This window comes from Coregonus clupeaformis, chromosome 37, assembly GCF_020615455.1.
Source record: "Coregonus clupeaformis isolate EN_2021a chromosome 37, ASM2061545v1, whole genome shotgun sequence".
In the NCBI taxonomy this organism is placed as follows: domain Eukaryota; kingdom Metazoa; phylum Chordata; class Actinopteri; order Salmoniformes; family Salmonidae; genus Coregonus; species Coregonus clupeaformis.
This window is the reverse complement of record NC_059228.1, coordinates 13,849,796-13,870,670: the sequence shown is the minus strand read 5'-3', so window position 1 is coordinate 13,870,670 and position 20,875 is coordinate 13,849,796. Positions and strand designations below refer to the sequence as shown.

The 20,875-nt window shown below is 43.1% G+C and overlaps 1 protein-coding gene across 1 annotated transcript in view; it reads right to left on the bottom strand.

Annotated features, from left to right (window-relative positions):
- Window positions 1–2,187: 2,187 nt before the first annotated feature.
- lmbrd1 (LMBR1 domain containing 1) overlaps window positions 2,188–20,875 on the bottom strand; it is a 59,347-nt gene continuing 40,659 nt past the window's right edge. The window contains exons 4-6 of the mRNA XM_045211468.1: window positions 4,611–4,708; window positions 3,462–3,529; window positions 2,188–2,353 (exon numbers count right to left, since the gene is read on the bottom strand). Coding sequence (XP_045067403.1) covers window positions 2,188–2,353; window positions 3,462–3,529; window positions 4,611–4,708 — 332 coding nt within the window. The remainder of the gene's footprint in view (window positions 2,354–3,461; window positions 3,530–4,610; window positions 4,709–20,875) is intronic.

Genomic DNA, 20,875 nt, shown 5'->3' with positions numbered 1-20,875 from the left:
TTTACATGTATTTATTGCTGTTGTAAAAAAAAAAAAAAAAAAAATAATTTGCTTGTTAAATTTAATTTAATTAAAACCAAACTTATTAGAATGATTCACCATCCTGGTTTTATGGTGAGAACGTCCGTGGCGTGCATGCAATGCAACTTCTGGAGAAGTGTGAATGCCATCTGATCTGTAAGACGGTTCCGGTTATGTTCATAAAACATAGGCCTATTTGGGAGCAGTATAACCGTGTAGACATTCTCCCTCTCTCTGTATATTGGATCTTTGTCCAGCAACAGTGAAAAGTTTGGATGTGTGTAAAAACCCTCCATAGTCTGCGTTGTTTTAATATTATATGCCCATGGGGAGACATTATGGAGTCTGTAGGTATCGACATAGCCTGTTTAAAACAAGTTGTTTGCTTTAGAATTTGATTATAATTATTTTCAATAATGAATGTAATCTTGCTTATTAACAATGTTTGGCATGTCTAAGCTCAGCCACATTGTAATGTACAGTAGGCCTAGCCCTGTCACGGATTCTGCCGAGGCTGCCCCTACTCCTCCTCATTACACTGACACACGTGACAAGCCCCTATATCAGTGTGAATGCTATGTAGAGTTATATATCATTTCCATATTGCAATTATTTAGAACAATGTGGACCGCAAACAGGTCAAGTTAACTTATTTAGCAAAGATGGGATAGGTCTACATTTTGTAATTGTGTTTCTGTAAGCTATGTAACAAACTAAAACGGACTAACATTGGAATTGGAGTTGATTCCAAGGCAATAAACAACTTGAAGCAACCACATATTTAGCCATGGAGCACATTCTGATTGGCCAGTGAGGTGTCAAGCCTCGACACACCTACAACTTATTTATTCATCAAAACCCAGTCCTTTTGCGCCAGCACTGCGTCCCCCGAACCAGCGCTTAGATTTACCATTGCATTAGGTTTGTTAAAATAGAGCCCTTAATGTTCAGCCATTTTCTCAGTCCCAGTTATCTCTTAATGTATCACTGACTGAACAATATGTCTGCGAAGTATTATAGAAGTTTAAATATTATTATAGAAGTGTAAATGTAGCTCATGGCTTTACTTCAGCGGAAATGTCAAGGAGGCTGGCTAGTATCTTGGAGAGAAATAAAAATTATAGAATTTAAAAAATGTTAGGCTAAACCAGGGATGGATTCATGAAATAAATATTTATAATACTTTACTTGAAGCCTGCAGGTATAATGCTTGTATGAGCCTTTGTAATCTTCTAATAATAAAGTGTATAATATGTTATGTCTCTATGGATCAACATTGTTTTGTAAGACTAAGGAACACTGTGTGGAATGCAGACCACCATATTAAAGAACAATCACCTCAAAAGCCCAAGTTTAAAGAATCGGCAGCAGTTGAAAGGTCAATAGTCCTTTTAAGAGCTTTGAGGCATCCCTAGCCCTCTCTAGCCCAGTCACGGAGGGCTGCAAACAAAAGACTGTGTTCAGGCAGCAAAGCCCTTGAATGAACAGTCACCCAAACACAGTGGCCTGATGTCTCCCTGTACCACAGGGTACCACACAGAGAGGAGAGGAGATGCGATGAGTGGAGTGGAAAGGAAAGCAGAGGAGAGGCTGTGCAGGATAAAAGCTATCATGTCACCTCGAGTCAAGAGACCTGAACAACAATCGGCCGGTACAAAGAGGTACAAAGGGCCGACAGTTCAAAAGGTAAAATAGACACCAAATTGCTTCTGTCTAAAGAATCCCAAAGAGTCCAAACTTTTCAACTTGAAATTAACCGTGTGGGCTTGTCCTTGGCTGCGTCTCAAATGGCACCATTTTGGCCAAGGCCCATAGGGCTCTGGTCAAAAGTAGTACACTATGTAGGGAATAGGGTGCCATTTGGGATGCAGATTTTTCTATCCACCCACCATTCAATCCAGGCAGCCCCCTCTATAGGATCAGAGTGCCTTTAATGGTTGAACGAACATTACATGATATGACCTGAACAGCAAGCATGTTACTGTGATGGTGGCTAGGAGAAATCCATTATGTTTATGCTGCGCAGGCACAGTTAAACACAGAGTAAACCGGAGGTTAAATGGGACATGGTTTCGACCGTGTATCACTATAGATTTAAGCATCAAGTAATCTTTGAAACACTTAATCACGAAAGGGCTTTATCCGAGACTGAGAGATTAAATAAGTCTAGAGATGGGGCTGGGGATGGAAGCTGGCGGATGGGAGCTGGGGGATGGGAGCTGGGGGATGGGAGCTGGGGATGGGAGCTGGGAGCTGGGGGGTGGGAGCTGGGGGATGGGAACTGGGGGATGGGAGCTGAGGCTGGGAGTTGGGTATGGGAGCTGGGGTGGGGCTGGGGGTGGGATTAGGGGTGTGGCTGTCAGCTGGGGGTGGGGCTGGGAGCTGAGAAGGCACTAACTATAGCAGAGGGCATCTTGGGTCACTAACTATAGCAGAGGGCATCATGGGGCACTAACTATAGCAGAGGGCATCTTGGGTCACTAACTATAGCAGAGGGCATCTTGGGTCACTAACTATAGCAGAGTGCATCTTGGGGCACTAACTATAGCAGAGGGCATCTTGGGTCACTAACTATAGCAGAGGGCATCTTGGGTCACTAACTATAGCAGAGGGCATCTTGGGTCACTAACTATAGCAGAGGGCATCTTGGGTCACTAACTATAGCAGAGGGCATCTTGGGTCACTAACTATAGCAGAGGGCATCTTGGGGCACTAACTATAGCAGAGGGCATTTTGGGTCACTAACTATAGCAGAGGGCATCTTGGGTCACTAACTATAGCAGAGGGCATCTTGGGACACTAACTATAGCAGAGGGCATCTTGGGTCACTAACTGAGGGTCTGATTCTATCCATGTTGCTGCCTCTGGAATATGAATAAAGCTTCAAGCTTGTTCCAGAGAAAATGTACAACATGAGAGTTGTGAAGTTAGATTCAACCATTAGAAGAACCCAGGTGTATCAAAACTACTATGGTGAAAGAGGCCTTTTCTCTGTGATGTCTGGCTGCTCATGGCTTAACAGATGGCAGTTTAAAGAACTTTGATTTCCTTGAAGAGGAAAAACCTTGCTCATTAAGCGATTAATGACGACATATAATAATAATAATATGCCATTTAGCAGACGCTTTTATCCAAAGCGACTTACAGTCATGCGTGCATACATTTTTGTGTATGGGTGGTCCCGGGGATCGAACCCACTACCTTGGCGTTACAAGCGCCATGCTCTACCATCTGAGCTACAGAGGACCACGACATGTTCTACACACCTATCCCCACCACTCCTGTCATGGAGTGGCTCTGTGAGCCATCTATGTCTGTGTCCAAAATGGCACCCTATTCCTTATATAGTATACAGACCCCTATGCAGGTCAAAGTGACCTGGTCAAAAGTAGTGCACTAATTAGGGAATAGGCTGGGTGCCAATGTCTCATATTACTTACCCAATTAATAGCAGTGCTGCACAGACGATGATGAATCCAACTGTGTACTTCAGAGCATTTTTCACTTGCTGTAATGAAAGACAGAATTATTAATACTGTGATTTCTCATCAGGACAGTAACAATATCTAAATCTTCAATGGGGTGTGTGTGTGTGTGTGTGTGTGTGTGTGTGTGTGGAGGGTGTGTGTGTGTGTGTGTGTGTGTGTGTACGTTTGAGCTGAGCGGCTGGCTAACTAATTCCATATTCCACTTAGTGAGGGGACAATGGAGTGTGAAGTGGAGTCCGGAGTTCTGTTCAACCTATCAGAGTAGTCTCTCACACACACACCTTACTCCCAGCGCTGTTATTAAAGGGTGCTTTGAAAGTAATGATTCAAAAGAACTCCTTGCCTGTGAGAGAAAGTGCTTCGCTCAGCGCAAAACCAACCCAGAGGAAAGGGAAGAAGCTCACTGTGGCATGTAATCTATATCATCACTACCGTGTCCTTTGGAGACCAATATATGACATTTCAGCAATATTCCGTTTAAGAAGAAAAGGGGGGAAAGGGGTGGTTTATTCCTATGGGCTTTGGCTTTCTCTACAGTTAACTTAGCAGAGGCCATGTACACGTCATTTCCAAGAGTCGACAGTAAAGTCTCAACTATAACCTTTTCTTGTTGCTTTTCTACAGTGTGTACATCTATAGGGATACTGTACGCTTTCTCTGTAGCATAGAGCTTTAAGTATCACTTCCGTAGCTATTTTGGGGGATTGTGATATATTAATATTGAGTGAGTGTTTTTATTGAGACTGATGTTTTTACATTCAGGCTCCGGCTGGTCATTAGGAATGTAATCCCTCACTATATGTGGGACCGATGGGATTAAGTCCAAAATAATTAATAAATACATATGCGTTTTTACCTTCCTTAACCCAGAGAGAGACAGCTAGTGACTGCTGTTCATAGCCAAGGTCAACTATGTAGGCTACACTGGTTTGAACAAGCTATGTAGGCTACATAATGCATATTAAACTGGCTATGTAGTGAGTGTGTAGCAAAGTGTGTGTGTGTGTGTGTGTGTATGTGTGTGTGTGTGTGTATATATGTGTGTGTGTGTGTGTGTGTGTGTCTAGTATACAGTAAGAAGGCAGGCAGCAGCAGTCTTACTGAACACTTGTTGATGTTGTCATCATCCTTCTCCTCATAATAGAAATAGACAAAGGGGATCCACAGGAAGACACAGAACAGGAGGATGGAGTACAGTGCTGTAGGGAGGGAGTGGGAGAGAGAGGGAGAGGAGAGAGAGAGAGAGAGAGAGAGAGAGAAAGAGAGTTTAATCAACTTGATTTCCACATCATTTCAATAAACAAAACATATATGTTTTTCCTTCTGATGACGTTGAATCAGTGTGGATAACTGATTGGATTTTTAAAAAGTCATGAATGTAAAGGAATTCGTTTTTTGTTTTCTAGCCAACTTTTAAGCTAAATCCAATGGCTTTGAATTCCCGTTAGTTGACAACTCAGTCCGCTGGGTGATCTAAAAAGCCTCACATTTGAGTGTGAAGGCTATCTGAAATGCAAATACACATGGTCCTGTCTGGCTGGGTTGGTAGAGCATGGTAAATACACATGGTCCTGTCTGGTTCGGTTGGTAGAGCATGGTAAATACACATGGTCCTGTCTGGCTGGGTTGGTAGAGCATGGTAAATACACATGGTCCTGTCTGGTTCGGTTGGTAGAGCATGGTAAATACACATGGTCCTGTCTGGTTCGGTTTGTAGAGCATGGTAAATACACATGGTCCTGTCTGGCTGGGTTGGTAGAGCATGGTAAATACACATGGTCCTGTCTGACTGGGTTGGTAGAGCATGGTAAATACACATGGTCCTGTCTGGCTGGGTTGGTAGAGCATGGTAAATACACATGGTCCTGTCTGGTTCGGTTGGTAGAGCATGGTAAATACACATGGTCCTGTCTGGCTGGGTTGGTAGAGCATGGTAAATACACATGGTCCTGTCTGGCTGGGTTGGTAGAGCATGGTAAATACACATGGTCCTGTCTGGCTCGGTTGGTAGAGCATGGTAAATACACATGGTCCTGTCTGGCCGGGTTGGTAGAGCATGGTAAATACACATGATCCTGTCTGACTGGGTTGGTAGAGCATGGTAAATACACATGGTCCTGTCTGGCTGGGTTGGTAGAGCATGGTAAATACACATGGTCCTGTCTGGCTCGGTTGGTAGAGCATGGTAAATACACATGGTCCTGTCTGGCCGGGTTGGTAGAGCATGGTAAATACACATGGTCCTGTCTGGCTGGGTTGGTAGAGGATGGTAAATACACATGGTCCTGTCTGGCTGGGTTGGTAGAGCATGGTAACTACACATGGTCCTGTCTGGTTCGGTTGGTAGAGCATGGTAAATACACATGGTCCTGTCTGGCTGGGTTGGTAGAGCATGGTAAATTCACATGGTCCTGTCTGACTGGGTTGGTAGAGCATGGTAAATTCACATGGTCCTGTCTGACTGGGTTGGTAGAGCATGGTAAATACACATGGTCCTGTCTGGCTGGGTTGGTAGAGCATGGTAAATACACATGGTCCTGTCTGGCTGGGTTGGTAGAGCATGGTAAATACACATGGTCCTGTCTGGTTCGGTTGGTAGAGCATGGTAAATACACATGGTCCTGTCTGGCTGGGTTGGTAGAGCATGGTAAATTCACATGGTCCTGTCTGACTGGGTTGGTAGAGCATGGTAAATTCACATGGTCCTGTCTGACTGGGTTGGTAGAGCATGGTAAATACACATGGTCCTGTCTGACTGGGTTGGTAGAGCATGGTAAATACACATGGTCCTGTCTGGCTGGGTTGGTAGAGCATGGTAAATACACATGGTCCTGTCTGGATTGGTTGGTAGAGCATGGTAAATACACATGGTCCTGTCTGGATTGGTTGGTAGAGCATGGTAAATACACATGGTCCTGTCTGGTTCGGTTGGTAGAGCATGGTAAATACACATGGTCCTGTCTGGCTGGGTTGGTAGAGCATGGTAAATACACATGGTCCTGTCTGGCTGGGTTGGTAGAGCATGGTAAATACACATGGTCCTGTCTGGATTGGTTGGTAGAGCATGGTAAATACACATGGTCCTGTCTGGTTCGGTTGGTAGAGCATGGTAAATACACATGGTCCTGTCTGGCTGGGTTGGTAGAGCATGGTAAATACACATGGTCCTGTCTGGCTGGGTTGGTAGAGCATGGTAAATACACATGGTCCTGTCTGGTTCGGTTGGTAGAGCATGGCGTTTCCAATGACAAGAATAGTGGGTTTGATTCCCATTGCTACCCATACGTATAATGTATACACGCATGACTGTAAATGGCTTTGGATAAAAGCTTCTGCTAAATGGTATATATTATCATATATTAGTATATATTAAGACATTTCTTGAGTCATCTTGCGGGTGAATTCAATTACCATGAATTGGCAAAATGTGAAAAACTTACATTAACATGATATACATTTTTCTTCAGAGGGTAAAGCAAATTGAGAATCAATTGATACAATACAGTGATGCTTTGGGGACCAACGTAAAGGGTCAAAAAGGTGGTGGTGGTCTCTGCTTAAATCAACAAATGTCTTTTTTATTTAAAAAATTACACACACAAAAAAGAAATATTGAAATAGGACAGGAAATAGGAGACAGACAGGAAATAGGAGACAGGAAAGGTAGGAGAGGTTACGAGTCAGAAGGGCAGTGAGTCGGATTCTAACCCATGCTGACTCAGGTAGTCTAGGCTGTACAGTAGCCTAACTGTTGGACCACACAGGCCACTCAGTGAATGTCTTATGATGATCAGATAGGCCTAGAAGAATTCCCATCTGTGTTGTGTTGTTTTGTTATCATCTGATTACTGCAACAGGCTGTAAGTGAGTCAGAGAGATATCATGTTTGGCTGTGAGAGGAAGACTGAGGAGTTATACAACCCAGTGTACACGTCTATCTTCAAAGACCACCGTTTACGTCACCATGAAGTCAAAAGCACCATGCAAAAGCAACAGCATTCATGCCAAGGGAAAATGGGAGAAAAACAATGGCAAAGGAATTATATTAAAACATTGAGGGGCTCAGTTGGGCTCGGTTGAGGGGCAGTTTCCTGGACCCAGATCAGGCCTATAACTACTCCTGAACTAAGAAGCATGCTTAATGGAGAACCTCCATTGAAACTGCTTTTTAGTCCAGGATTAGGCTTAATCTGTGTTCGGGAAACCACCCCTCAACGTTTTGAGCAGAGTGATAGCTAAACATTAACACAAAGGTCTGAGTACATCAAATATGTCTGAAATAGCAGAGGACACTTACAGAGGCCAGAAGTTTTTGGCACAACAAAACAACATCTAATGTGCTAACAACAGTTGCTGAAAGTATATGATGGTCTCAACGCCCTGAGGCAGATAAGAACTCTCTCAAAACCTTTCATATTGCCTTTGCGTTCTTGTTAAAGGTGCTATACATACTTTTTTTTAAAGTTCGTAATTTCAGAAAACGTCCATAATAAACTCAGCAAAAAAAAGAAACGTCCTCTCACTGTCAACTGTGTTCATTTTCAGCAAACTTAATATGTGTAAATATTTGTATGAATTTAACAAGATTCAACAACTGAGACAAACTGAACAAGTTCCACAGACATGTGACTAACAGAAATGTAATAGTAACAGTCAGTATCTGGTGTGGCCACCTGCTGCATTAAGTACTGCAGTGCATCTCCTCCTCATGGACTGCACCAGATTTGCCAGTTCTTGCTGTGAGATGTTACCCCACTCTTCCACCAAGGCACCTGCAAGTTCCCTGACATTTCTGTGGGGAATGGCCCTAGCTCTCACCCTCCGATCCAACAGGTCCCAGACGTGCTCAATGGGATTGAGATCCGGGCTCTTCGCTGGCCATGGCAGAACACTGACATTCCTGTCTTGCAGGAAATCACGCACAAAACGAGCAGTATGGCTGGTGGCATTGTCATGCTAGAGGGTCATGTCAGGATGAGCCTGCAGGATGGGTACCACATGAGGGAGGAGGATGTCTTGCCTGCAATGACAACAAGCTCCGTCCGATGATGCTGTGACACAACGCCCCAGACCATGATGGATCCTCCACCTCCAAATCGATCCCACTCCAGAGTACTGGCCTCGGTGTAACGCTCATTCCTTCGACGATAAACGTGAATCCGACCATCACTCCTGGTGAGACAAAACCTCGACTCGTCAGTGAAGAGCACTTTTTGCCAGTCCTGTCTGGTCCAGCGAAGGTGGGTTTGTGCCCATAGGTGACGTTGTTGCCGGTGATGTCTGGTGAGGACCTGCCTTACAACAGGCCTACAAGCCCTCAGTCCAGCCTCTCTCAGCCTATTGTGGACAGTCTGAGCACTGATGGAGGGATTGTGCGTTCCTGGTATAATTCAGGCAGTTGTTGTTGCCATCCTGTACCTGTCCCGCAGGTGTGCTGTTCGGATGTACCGATCCTGTGCAGGTGTTGTTACACGTGGTCTGCCACTGCGAGGACGATCAACTGTCTGTCCTGTCTCCCTGTAGCGCTGTCTTAGGCGTCTCACAGTACGGACATTGCAATTTATTGCCCTGGCCACATCTGCAGTCCTCATGCCTCCTTGCAGCAAGCCTAAGGCACGTTCACGCAGATGAGCAGGGACCCTGGGCATCTTTCTTTTGGTGTTTTTCAGGGTCAGTAGGAAGGCCTCTTTAGTGTCCTAAGTTTTCATAACTGTGACCTTAATTGCCTACCGTCTGTAAGCTGTTAGTGTCTTAGCGACCGTTCCACAGGTGCATGTTCATTAATTGTTTATGGTTCAGTGAACAAGCATGGGAAACAGTGTTTAAACCCTTTACAATGAAGATCTGTGAAGTTGTTTAGATTTTAACTAATTATCTTTGAAAGACAGGGTCCTGAAAAAGGGATGTTTCTTTTTTTGCTGAGTTTATATCTGCAGTAATAGTGGAATGATAGTGTTTCACAGTATTACTTACGCACAAGTGCTGTGAAAAATGATGGCTGCCATTTTACGGGCTCCTAACCAATTGCGCTATTTCGTTAGTTTTTTCGCATTGTTTGTAACTTATTTTGCACATAATGTTGATGATACCGTCTCTTATGACCGAAAAGAGCTTCTGGATATCAGAACAGCGATTACTCACCTCGAACTGGACAAAGATTTTTTATTTAATGAGTCTGACGTGAAGGATATAATGTTGCTCCCGGACAAGGCCCAAATCCCCGTCATTCGCATGAAGAAAAGAAGGAGATACAGGGTCAGAGTGATCAGCAGATCAGGGTGCATTGTGAGAATTCGTCGGTGGGTGGGTAACCCGCCTCTACCCTCCGTTCTATTGCACAACGTGCAATCACTGGAGAATAAACTGGAGGAGCTCAGTTCGAGACTATCCTACCAACGGGACATTAAAAAAATATATATTTTATGTTTCACCGAGTTGTGGCTGAACAACGACATGGATAATATACAGTTGGCAGGACAGAACAGCTAAGTCCGGTAAGACAAAGGGTGGTGGTGTGTGTCTATTTGTCAATAACAGCTGGTGTGCGATGTGTAATATTAAGGTAGTCTCGAGGTATTGCTCGCCTGAGGTAGAGTACCTCATGATAAGCTGTAAACCACACTATCTACCAAGAGAGTTTTCATCTATATTTTTCGTAGCCATCTATTTACCATCACAAACCGACGCTGCCACTAAGACTGCAAACAAGAAAATGCTCATCCAGAAGTGGCACCCCTAGTGGCCGGGGACTTTAATGCAGGCAAACTTAAATCTGTTTTACCTAATTTCTACCAGCATGTCACATGTGCAACCAGAGAAGAAAAAAAAAACTCTAGACCACCTTTACTCCACACACAGAGACGCGTACAAAGCTCTCACTCGCCCTCCATTTGGCAAATCTGACCATAATTCTATCCTCCTGATTCCGGCTTACAAGCAAAAATCAGATTCCAAACTCTCCACCATGGCCAAGACCAAAGAGCTCTCCAAGGATGTCAGGGACAAAATTGTAGACCTACACAAGGTTGGAATGGGCTACAAGACCATCGCCAAGCAGCTTGTTGAGAAGGTGACAACAGTTGGTGCGATTATTCGCAAATGGAAGAAACACAAAATAACTGTCAATCTCCCTCGGCCTGGGGCTCCATGCAAGATCTCACCTCGTGATATCTTGCATGAGAACGGTGAGGAATCAGCCCAGAACTACACGGGAGGATCTTGTCAATGATCTCAAGGCAGCTGGGACCATAGTCACCCAGAAAACAATTGGTAACACACTACGCCGTGAAGGACTGAAATCCTGCAGCGCCCGCAAGGTCCCCCTGCTCAAGAAAGCACATATACAGGGCCGTCTGAACTTTGCCAAATAACATCTGAACGATTCAGAGGAGAACTGGGTGAAAGGGTTGTGGTCAGATGAGACAAAAATCGAGCTCTTTGGCATCAACTCAACTCGCCGTGTTTGGAGGAGGAGGAATGCTGCCTATGACCCCAAGAACACCATCCCCACCGTCAAACATGGAGGTGGAAACATTATGCTTTGGGGGTGTTTTTCTGCTAAGGGGACAGGACAAGGAGTGGCTCAAGAAGAAGCACATTAAGGTCCTGGAGTGGCCTAGCCAGTCTCCAGACCTTAATCCCATAGAAAATCTGTGGAGGGAACTGAAGGTTCGAGTTGCCAAACGTCAGCCTCGAAACCTTAATGACTTGGAGAAGATCTGCAAAGAGGAGTGGGACAAAATCCCTCCTGAGATGTGTGCAAACCTGGTGGCCAACTACAAGAAATGTCTGACCTCTGTGGGTTTTGCCACCAAGTACTAAGTCATGTTTTGCAGAGGGGTGAAATACTTATTTCCCTCATTAAAATGAAAATTAATTTATAAAAATGTTTACATGCGTTTTTTTGTTGTTATTCTGTCTCTCACTGTTCAAATAAACCTACCATTACAATTATAGAGTGATCATTTCTTTGTCAGTGGGCAAACGTACAAAATCAGCAAGGGATCAAACTCTCTCTCTCTCTCTCTCTCTCTCTCTCTCTCTCTCTCTCTCTCTCTCTCTCTCTCTCTCTCTCTCTCTCTCTCTCTCTCTCTCTCTCTCTCTCTCTCTCTCTCTCTCTCTCTCTCTCTCTCTCTCTCTCTCTCTCTCTCTCTCTCTCTCTCTCTCTCTCTCTCTCTCTCTCTCTCTCTCTCTCTCTCTCTCTCTCTCTCTCTCTCTCTCTCTCTCTCTCTCTCTCTCTCTCTCTCTCTCTCTCTCTCTCTCTCTCTCTCTCTCTCTCTCTCTCTCTCTCTCTCTCTCTCTCTCTCTCTCTCTCTCTCTCTCTCTCTCTCTCTCTCTCTCTCTCTCTCTCTCTCTCTCTCTCTCTCTCTCTCTCTCTCTCTCTCTCTCACTCACTACTTCACTAGATCAAAGCTGTTGTGTTCTCCAGTACATTCCTTTCCTGCACACAGACACAAAGTAGCCTAGCGCGTAGGCATACAGAATATTAAGCTCTATTTCCCTTGTGGGATACATCTGACAATGAGGCTCCATCCTCGTCTTGCAAACATTATTTGATAAAAGCATTCTTCATGGATGTGATGACAGAGATATATTTTAGCTTGGATCTCAATGTCAATAACAACCAACATTACTGTAGGGGCTCTGCAGTGGTCAGCATCCACCTTGTAGCATGAACATGCCCAACAGATAAACAGCAATCAGCATCATATTGAAGTGGTTAGTCCTTCTAGACAACTAGTGAGACTCATGTTGTGACCATGTAGGCCTATAGCTTAATCAACTCCTAAGGAAGTATCTTTAAGAGTAGGACTGCTAATCTAGAAATCAGCCCCCCCCCAAAAAAAAAAAGTATTGTTAACAATCTATAGTTTTGGCAACTCGGTTAGGACATCTAATTTGTGCATGACACAAGAAATGTTTCCAACAATTGTTTACAGACAGATTATTTCACTTATAATTCACTGTATCACAATTCCAGTGGGTCAGAAGTTTACATACCCTAAGTTGACTGTGCCTTTAAACAGCTTGGAAAATTCCAGAAAATGATGTCATGGCTTTAGATGCTTCTGATAGGCTAATTTACATCCTTTGAGTCAATTGGAGGAGTACCTGTGGATGTATTTCAAGGCCTACCTTCAAACTCAGTGCCTCTTTGCTTGACATCATGGGAAAATCTAAAGAAATCAGCCAAGACCTCAGAAAAAATATTGTAGACCTCCACAAGTCTGGTTCATCCTTGGGAGCAATTTCCAAACATCTGAAGGTACCACGTTCATCTGTACAAACAATAGTACGCAAGTATAAACACCATGGGACAACGCAGCCGTCATACCGCTCAGGAAGAAGACTCGTTCTGTCTCCTAGAGATGAACGTACTTTCGTGCGAAAAGTGCAAATCAATCCCAGAACAACAGCAAAGGACCTTGTGAAGATGATGGAGGAAAAAGGTACAAAAGTATCTATATCCACAGTAAAACAAGTCCTATATTGACATAACCTGAAAGGCCGCTCAGCAAGGAAGAAGCCACTGCTCCAAAACTGCCATAAAAAAGCCAGACTATGGTTTGCAACTGCACATGGGGACAAATATCGTACTTTTTGCAGAAATGTCCTCTGGTCTGATGGAACAAAAATAGAACTGTTTGGCCATAATGACCATCGTTATGTTTGGAGGAAAAAGGGGGACGCTTGCAAGCCGAAGAACACCATCCCAACCGTGACGCATGGGGGTGGCAACATCATGCTGTGAGGGTGCTTTGCTGCAGGAGGGTCTGGTGCACTTCACAAAATAGATGGCATCATGAGGAAGGAAAATTATGTGGATATATTGAAGCAACATCTCAAGACATCAGTCAGGAAGTTAAAGCTTGGTCGCAAATGGGTCTTCCAAATGGACAATGATCCCAAACATACTTCCAAAGTTGTGGCAAAATGCCTTAAGGACAACAAAGTCAAGGTTTCTATCCCATTTCTATAACTCCATGTCAAAATACAAAGATAAGTTAGTGTGAAGGCGTCTCTGGCTGGTGTAAGGATCTCTCAGAAAAAAAAAAAGAAAAAAAAAAAAGAAGAAAAATAAAAACAATCCTATAGAAAATGTGTGGGCAGAATTGAAAAAGTGTGTGGGAGCAAGGAGGCCTTCAAACCTGACTCAGTTACACCAGCTCCGTCAGGAGGAAAGGGCCAAAATTCACCAAACTTATTGTGGGAAGCTTGTGGAAGGCTACCCGACACGTTTGACCCAAGTTAAACAATTTAAAGGCAATGCTACCAAATACTAATTGAGTGTATGTAAACTTCTGACCCACTGGGAATGTGATGAAATAAATAAAAGCTGAAATAAATCATGCTCTCTACTATTATTCTGAAATTTCACATTCCTAAAATAAAGTGGTGATCTTAACTGACCTAAAACAGGGAATTTTTACTAGGATTAAATGTCAGGAATTGTGAAAAACTGAGTTTAAATGTATTTGGCTAAGGGGTATGTAAACTTCCGACAACTGTAGTGTGTGTTAACCAGAGACGGTAATGTGAAGAACAACATGACCTGCACCAATGTCAAGGAATAGATTAAGTGTATTTTTACCTGGAGTTTTTCCTTATTGTAGGCTACATAATAGCGGACGATATTGCCACTCCTATTTGCCATATTTTCAATTTAAGCCTACTAGAATGTGTGTGCCCCCAGGCCTGGAGGGAAGCAAAAGTAATTCCGCTACCTAAGAATAGTAAAGCCCCCTTTACTGGCTCAAACAACCGACCAATTAGCCTGTTACCAACCCTTAGTAAAATATTGGGAAAATTTGTGTTTGACGAGATACAATGCTATTTTACAGTAAACAAATTCACAACAAACTTTCAGCATGTTTATAGAAAAGTACATTCAACAAGCACAGCAGTTACACAAATGACTGATGATTGGCTGAGAGAAATTGATGATAAAAAGATTGTGGGGGCTGTTTTGTTAGACTTCAGTGCGGCTTTTGACATTATCGATCACAGTCTGCTGCTGGAAAAACGTATGTGTTATGGCTTTACACCCCCTGCTATAATGTGGATAAAGAGTTACTTGTCTAACAGAACACAGAGGGTGTTCTTTAATTGAAGCCTCTCAAACATAATCCAGGTAGAATCAGGAATTCCCCAGGGCAGCTGTCTAGCCCCTTGCTTTTTTCCATCTTTACTAACGACATGCCACTGGCTTTGAGTAAAGCCAGTGTGTCTATGTATGCGGATGACTCAACACTATACACGTCAGCTACTACAGCAACTGAAATAACTGCAACACTTAACAATGAGTTGCAGTTAGTTTTGGAATGGGTGGCAAGGAATAAGTTAGTCCTGAATATTTCCAAAACTAAAAGCATTGTATTTGGGTCAAATCATTCACCAAACCTTAAACCTCAACTACATCTCATAATAAATAATGTGGAAATTGGGCAAGTTGAGGTGACTAAACGGCTTGGAGTAACCCTGGATTGTAGACTGTCATGGTCAAAGCATATTCATACAACAGTGGCTAAGATGGGGAGAAGTATGTCCATAATTAAGCGCTGCTCTGCCTTCTTAACAACACTATCAACAATGCAGGTCCTACAGGCCCTAGTTTTGTCGCACCTAGACTACTGGTCAGTAGTGTGGTCAGGTGCCACAAAGAGGGACTTGGGAAAATTGCAGTTGGCTCAGAACAGGGCAGCAGAGCTAACATTGATGACATGCATGTCGGTCTCTCATGGTTCAGAGTGGAAGAGAGATTTACTTAATCACTGCTTCTTTTTGTGAGAGGTGTCGAAGAGCTGAATGTACCGCGCTGTTTGGAATACTGGCACACAGCTCGGACACCCATGCATACCCCACAAGACATGCCACCAGAGGTCTCTTCATAGTCCGCAAGTCCAGAACGGACTATGGGAGGCGCACAGTACTACATAGAGCCATGACTACATGGAACTCTATTCCACATCACGTAACTGATGCAAGCAGTAGAATCAGATTTTTAAAAACACCCTGTGGAACAGCAGGGACTGTGAAGAGACACACACACAGACACTCACTCTACACACACGTACACATGGATGTTGTATTGGAAATATGTGATAGTGGAGTAGTGGCCTGAGGGAACACACTAAATGTATTGGGTAAAGTGTTATAATATAATGTCACGTTATCTTTTAAATTGTATATAACTGCCTTAATGTTGCTGGACCCCATGAAGAGTAGCTGCTGCCTTGGCAGCAGCTAATGGGGATCCTTAATAAATGCAAATACTATTTTCACAACTTTTAGTCTTGAAATCTTTGGTTGTTTACTACACTACCTTACTCACTCTGTTTAGCACATGGCCTTACATGTGAAATCCTTAAAGAGATGGGTGGGGATCAGGCTTAAGAGCTTGTGAACGATGCTGAATGGGTGGAGACAAAGAAGAGCTCTCCAGTAGGTGTACCAAAACATTCAAGGGATATTTTCTCAAAAGTGGGGTAACAAGTTTATCAACTTTCAAAGCAGAATTACTTTCCCATTGTTCCACAACTGCAGTGTATGATATACAATTTTCTAGCTCTGAGTTTTACCCAATGTAAAAAATTAAAAATATATAAAAACATTTACAAATGTTACTACATATGCCTGAAAATTAGTGCTGGGTCACATATCGACCTGTTGGAAACTACCACTCCTTACTACATTGCACAGTTCAGGCTGGATGTGATTTATCGCTCCAGAATAAGCTTTTACTCCACCAAAACCAGTGAGGCTATTGCAGCTGCTGTGTGTCTGAAGAGCACTAGCCAACCCACCCCCTCCTGGGAGATACCTACGTCTACATGTTCACAGGATGCAGAGTGAGTTTGCTTTCTTGTTTAGTTGTTGCTGTGTGCCAGCAGCCTCTTTTAGGCAAGACTCTAACACTCTTCAACATTAGGAATTCATGGAGGGGAGGAAACACACTAAAAGGAGAGAAGGAACAAAGTTATTTTTACCTCTGCGTGTGTGTGCCTGTGTGTGTCTGTGGTGGCTTCTCTATCTGAAGCTAATGGATGTGAGTGAAAACAGCCCTTAAACCTTCCAGTAGAGAAACAGCTCTGAGATACAGGTTGTGTTCCAAATGGAATCCCTATATAGCACAATGTTTTGACCAATAGTTACAGAGTTTAATGGCTGTGATAGGAGAAAACTGAGGATGGATCAACAACATTACAGTTACTCCACAATACTAACCTAAATGACAGAGTGAAAATAAGGAAGCCTGTACAGAATAAAAATATTCCAAAACATGCATCTTGTTTGCAATAATGCACTTAAGTAAAACTGCAAAAAATGTGGCAAAGAAATTAACTTTATGTTCTGAATACAAAGTGTTATGTTTGGGGCAAATCCAACACAACACATCACTGAATACCACTCTTCACATTTTTCAAGCATGGTGGTGGCTGCATCATGTTATGGGTATGCTTGTCATCGGCAAGGACTAGGGAGTTTTTTAGGATAAAAAGAAACGGAATAGAGCTAAGCACAGGAAAAATCCTAGAGGAAAGTCGGGTTCAGTCTGCTTTCCAACAGACACTGGTAGACAGTTTCACCTTTCAGCAGGACAATAACCTAAAACACAAGGCCAAATATACACTGCTTACCAAGACGACATTGAATGTTCCTGAGTGGCCTAGTTACGGTTTTGACTTAAATCGGCTTGAAAATCTATGGCAAGACTTGAAAATGGCTGTCTAGTAATGATCAACAACCAACTTGACAGAGGTTGAAGAATTTTAGAAGAATAATGTGCAAATATTGTACAATCCAGGTGTGCTAAGCTCTTAGAGACTGACCCCAAAAGACTAACAGCTGTAATCGCTGCCAAAGGTGATTCTAACGTATTGACTCAGGGGTGTGAATACTTATGTAAATCATTTTCAATACATTTGCAAACATTTCTAAAAACATGTTTTCACTTTGTCATTATGGAGTATTGTGTGTAGATGGGTGAGAAACACATATTTAATCAATTTTGAGTTCAGGCTGTAACACAACAAAATGTGGAATAAGTCAAGGGGTGTGAATACTTTCTGAAGGCACTAGTAATAGTGGGATATAATGCTGTTTTTATTTCTACATTGCAACGATGGGTTACACTGCTCTACAAAAACAACTGGTTTCTGTTCCTAAATCACCCTGTTGGGTTTGGACTGTCTGGGTGTGAATAGACAAGTAGTAAAATCTAAAGTATGGGCTCTCATCTGTCAGCATTTGAGTCAGTCCCCCAGTACAAGTTCACTATGTTAGACCTGTCAACTGACAATGGTTCTTAGTAGTGAGTTCATGGCCTTAGGCATACATCAGGCTCCTACACACAGGGCCAGTGCCAACATACACACACACACACACACACACACACACACACACACACACGATTGTCAATGTGTTAGAGCTTCCTGTTTCTCCTCCAGCAGTGTTAGTGGCAGGACATTTGTTTCAATAAACCAGTGCTCATTGCTCCACTCAGGTGTTCGTTTACACTCGTTTACAGCTAGGCTGAGTTACCTCAGTGAGGATCAGTCTACTCTGGGCTGATTGCTGACAAGAAACTAATGGCTGGAAAGGAAACAAGTGCAGTGTCCTGCCACTAGGCATTATGTGCATATGGGGAACCAATTATATTGTTCCATTGTGCCCCACACACACATCATAACACTATGAATATTAAGATACTCGGGGAATAGGTCGCACCACATTACTGCAGATCATCCATTACTCTCTAACAGACCAGGGTTGGGTTCAAATAGTATTTGTTGTCGTTCAAATACCTTGGTTGGGCTTACTTGAGCTTGGCAGCTTGCCTGGTGCAACAGACCCAATAGACTGGTAACAAAAGTGCAGGAATAGTCAAACGCTTCAGGTAGGCTCAGTCAAATGCTAAAATGTTTGAAAGATGTCAAATACTAGTTGACCCCATTTCTGGGGCTTCATTTATAAACATTGGGTAGGTACAAAATAAACCACAAAACATGTGTGCACCAGTTTTCCCGCAAAAGTTGGCATTCATAAAAACTGAACTTGGCGTGAGAATGCCCTTTCCTCCACACAACCTTTAGTATGTCTCTATAAGCTTGGCACATCTAGCCACTGGGATTTTTGCCCATTCTTCAAGGCTAAACTACTCCAGCTCCTTCAAGTTGGATGGGTTCCGCTGGTGTACAGCAATCTTTAAGTCATACCACAGATTCTCAATTGGATTGAGGTCTGGGCTTTGACTAGGCCATTCCAAGTCATTATATGTTTCCCCTAAACCACTCAAGTGTTGCTTTAGCAGTATGCTTAGGGTCATTGTCCTGCTGGAAGGTTAACCTCCGTCCCAGTCTCAAATCTCTGGAAGACTGAAACAGGTTTCCCTCAAGAATTTCCCTGTATTTAGCGCCATCCATCATTCCTTCAATTCTGACCAGTTTCCCAGTCCCTGCCGATGAAAAACATCCCCACAGCATGATGCTGCCACCACCATGCTTCACTGTTGGGATGATGTTCTCGTAGTGATGAGAGGTGTTGGGTTTGTACCAGACTTAGCGTTTTCCTTGATGGCCAAAAAGCTCTGCTTTAGTCTCATCTGACCAGAGTATCTACTTCCATATGTTTGGGTAGTTTCCCACATGCCTTTTGGCGAACACCAAATGTGTTTGCTTATTTTTTTCTTTAAGCAATGGCTTTTTTCTGGCCACTCTTCCGTAAAGCCCAGCTCTGTGGAGTGTACGGCTTAAAGTGGTCCTATGGACAGATACTCCAATCTCCGCTGTGGAGCTTTGCAGCTCCTTCAGGATTATCTTTGGTCTCTTTGTTGCCTCTCTGATTAATGCTCTCCTTGCCTGGTCCGTGAGTTTTGGTGGGCAGCCCTCTCTTAGCAGGTTTGTTGTGGTGCCATATTCTTTCCATTTTTTAATAATGGATATAATGGTGCTCCGTGGGATGTTCAAAGTTTCAGATATTTTTCTTATAATCCAACCCTGATCTGTACTTCTCCACAACTTTGTCCCTGACCTGTTTGGAGAGCTCCTTGGTCTTCATGGTGCCACTTGCTTGGTGGTGAAAAGTGCAAATCAATCGCAGAACAGCAGCAAAGGACATTGTGAAGATGCTGGAGGAAATAGGTACAGAAGTATCTATATCCACAGTAAAACGAGTCCTATATTGACATAACCTGAATGGCCGCTCAGCAAGGAAGAAGCCACTGCTCCAGAACCGCCATAAAAAAGCCAGACTATGGTTTGCAACTGCACATGGGGACAAAGATCGTACTTTTTGGAGAAATGTCCTCTGGTCTGATGAAACAAAAATAGAACTGTTTGGCCATAATGACCATCGTTATGTTTGGAGGAAAAATGAGGTGGCTTGCAAGCCGAAGAACACCATCCCAACCGTGAAGCACGTGGGGTGGCAGCATCATGCTGTGGGGGTGCTTTGCTGCAGGAGGGACTGGTGCACTTCACAAAATAGATAGCATCATGAGGAAGGAAAATTATGTGGATATATTGAAGCAACATCTCAAGACATCAGTCTGGATGTTAAAGCTTGGTCGCAGATGAGTCTTCCAAATGGACAAGTATACCCCAAACATACTTCCAAAGTTGTGGGAAAATGGCTTAAGGACAACAAAGTCAAGGTATTGGAGTGGCCATCACAAAGCCCTGACCTCAATCCTATAGAAGAGGTGTGGGCAGAACTGAAAAGGCGTGTGCGAGCGAGGAGGCCTACAAACCTGACTCAGTTACACCAGCTCTGTCAGGAGGAATGGGCCAAAATTCACCCAACTTATTGTGGGAAGCTTGTGGAAGGCTACTCAAAACATTTGACCCAAGTTAAACAATTTAAAGACAATGCTACCAAATACTAATTGGGTGTATGTAAACTTCTGACCCACTGGGAATGTGATGAAAGAAATAAAAGCTGAAATAAATAATTCTCTCTACTATTATTCTGACATTTCACATTCTTAAAATAAAGTGGTGATCCTAACTGACCTAAGACAGATAATTTTTACTAGGATTAAATGTCAGGAATTGTGAAAAACTGAGCTTAAATGTATTTGGCTAAGGTGTATGTAATCTTCCGACTTCAACTGTATATACTGAGCACTTAGATTGCACACAGGTGGACTTTATTTAACTAATTATTAGTGACTTCTGAAGGTAATTGGTTACACCAGATCTTATTTAGGGGGTTCATAGCAGAGGGGGTGAATACATATGCACGCACCACTTTTCTGTTATTCATTTTGTAAAATGTAATGAAATAAGTACTTTTTTTATTTAACTTCACCAATTTGGACTATTTTGTGTATGTCCATTACATGAAATCCATATAAAAATCCATTTAAA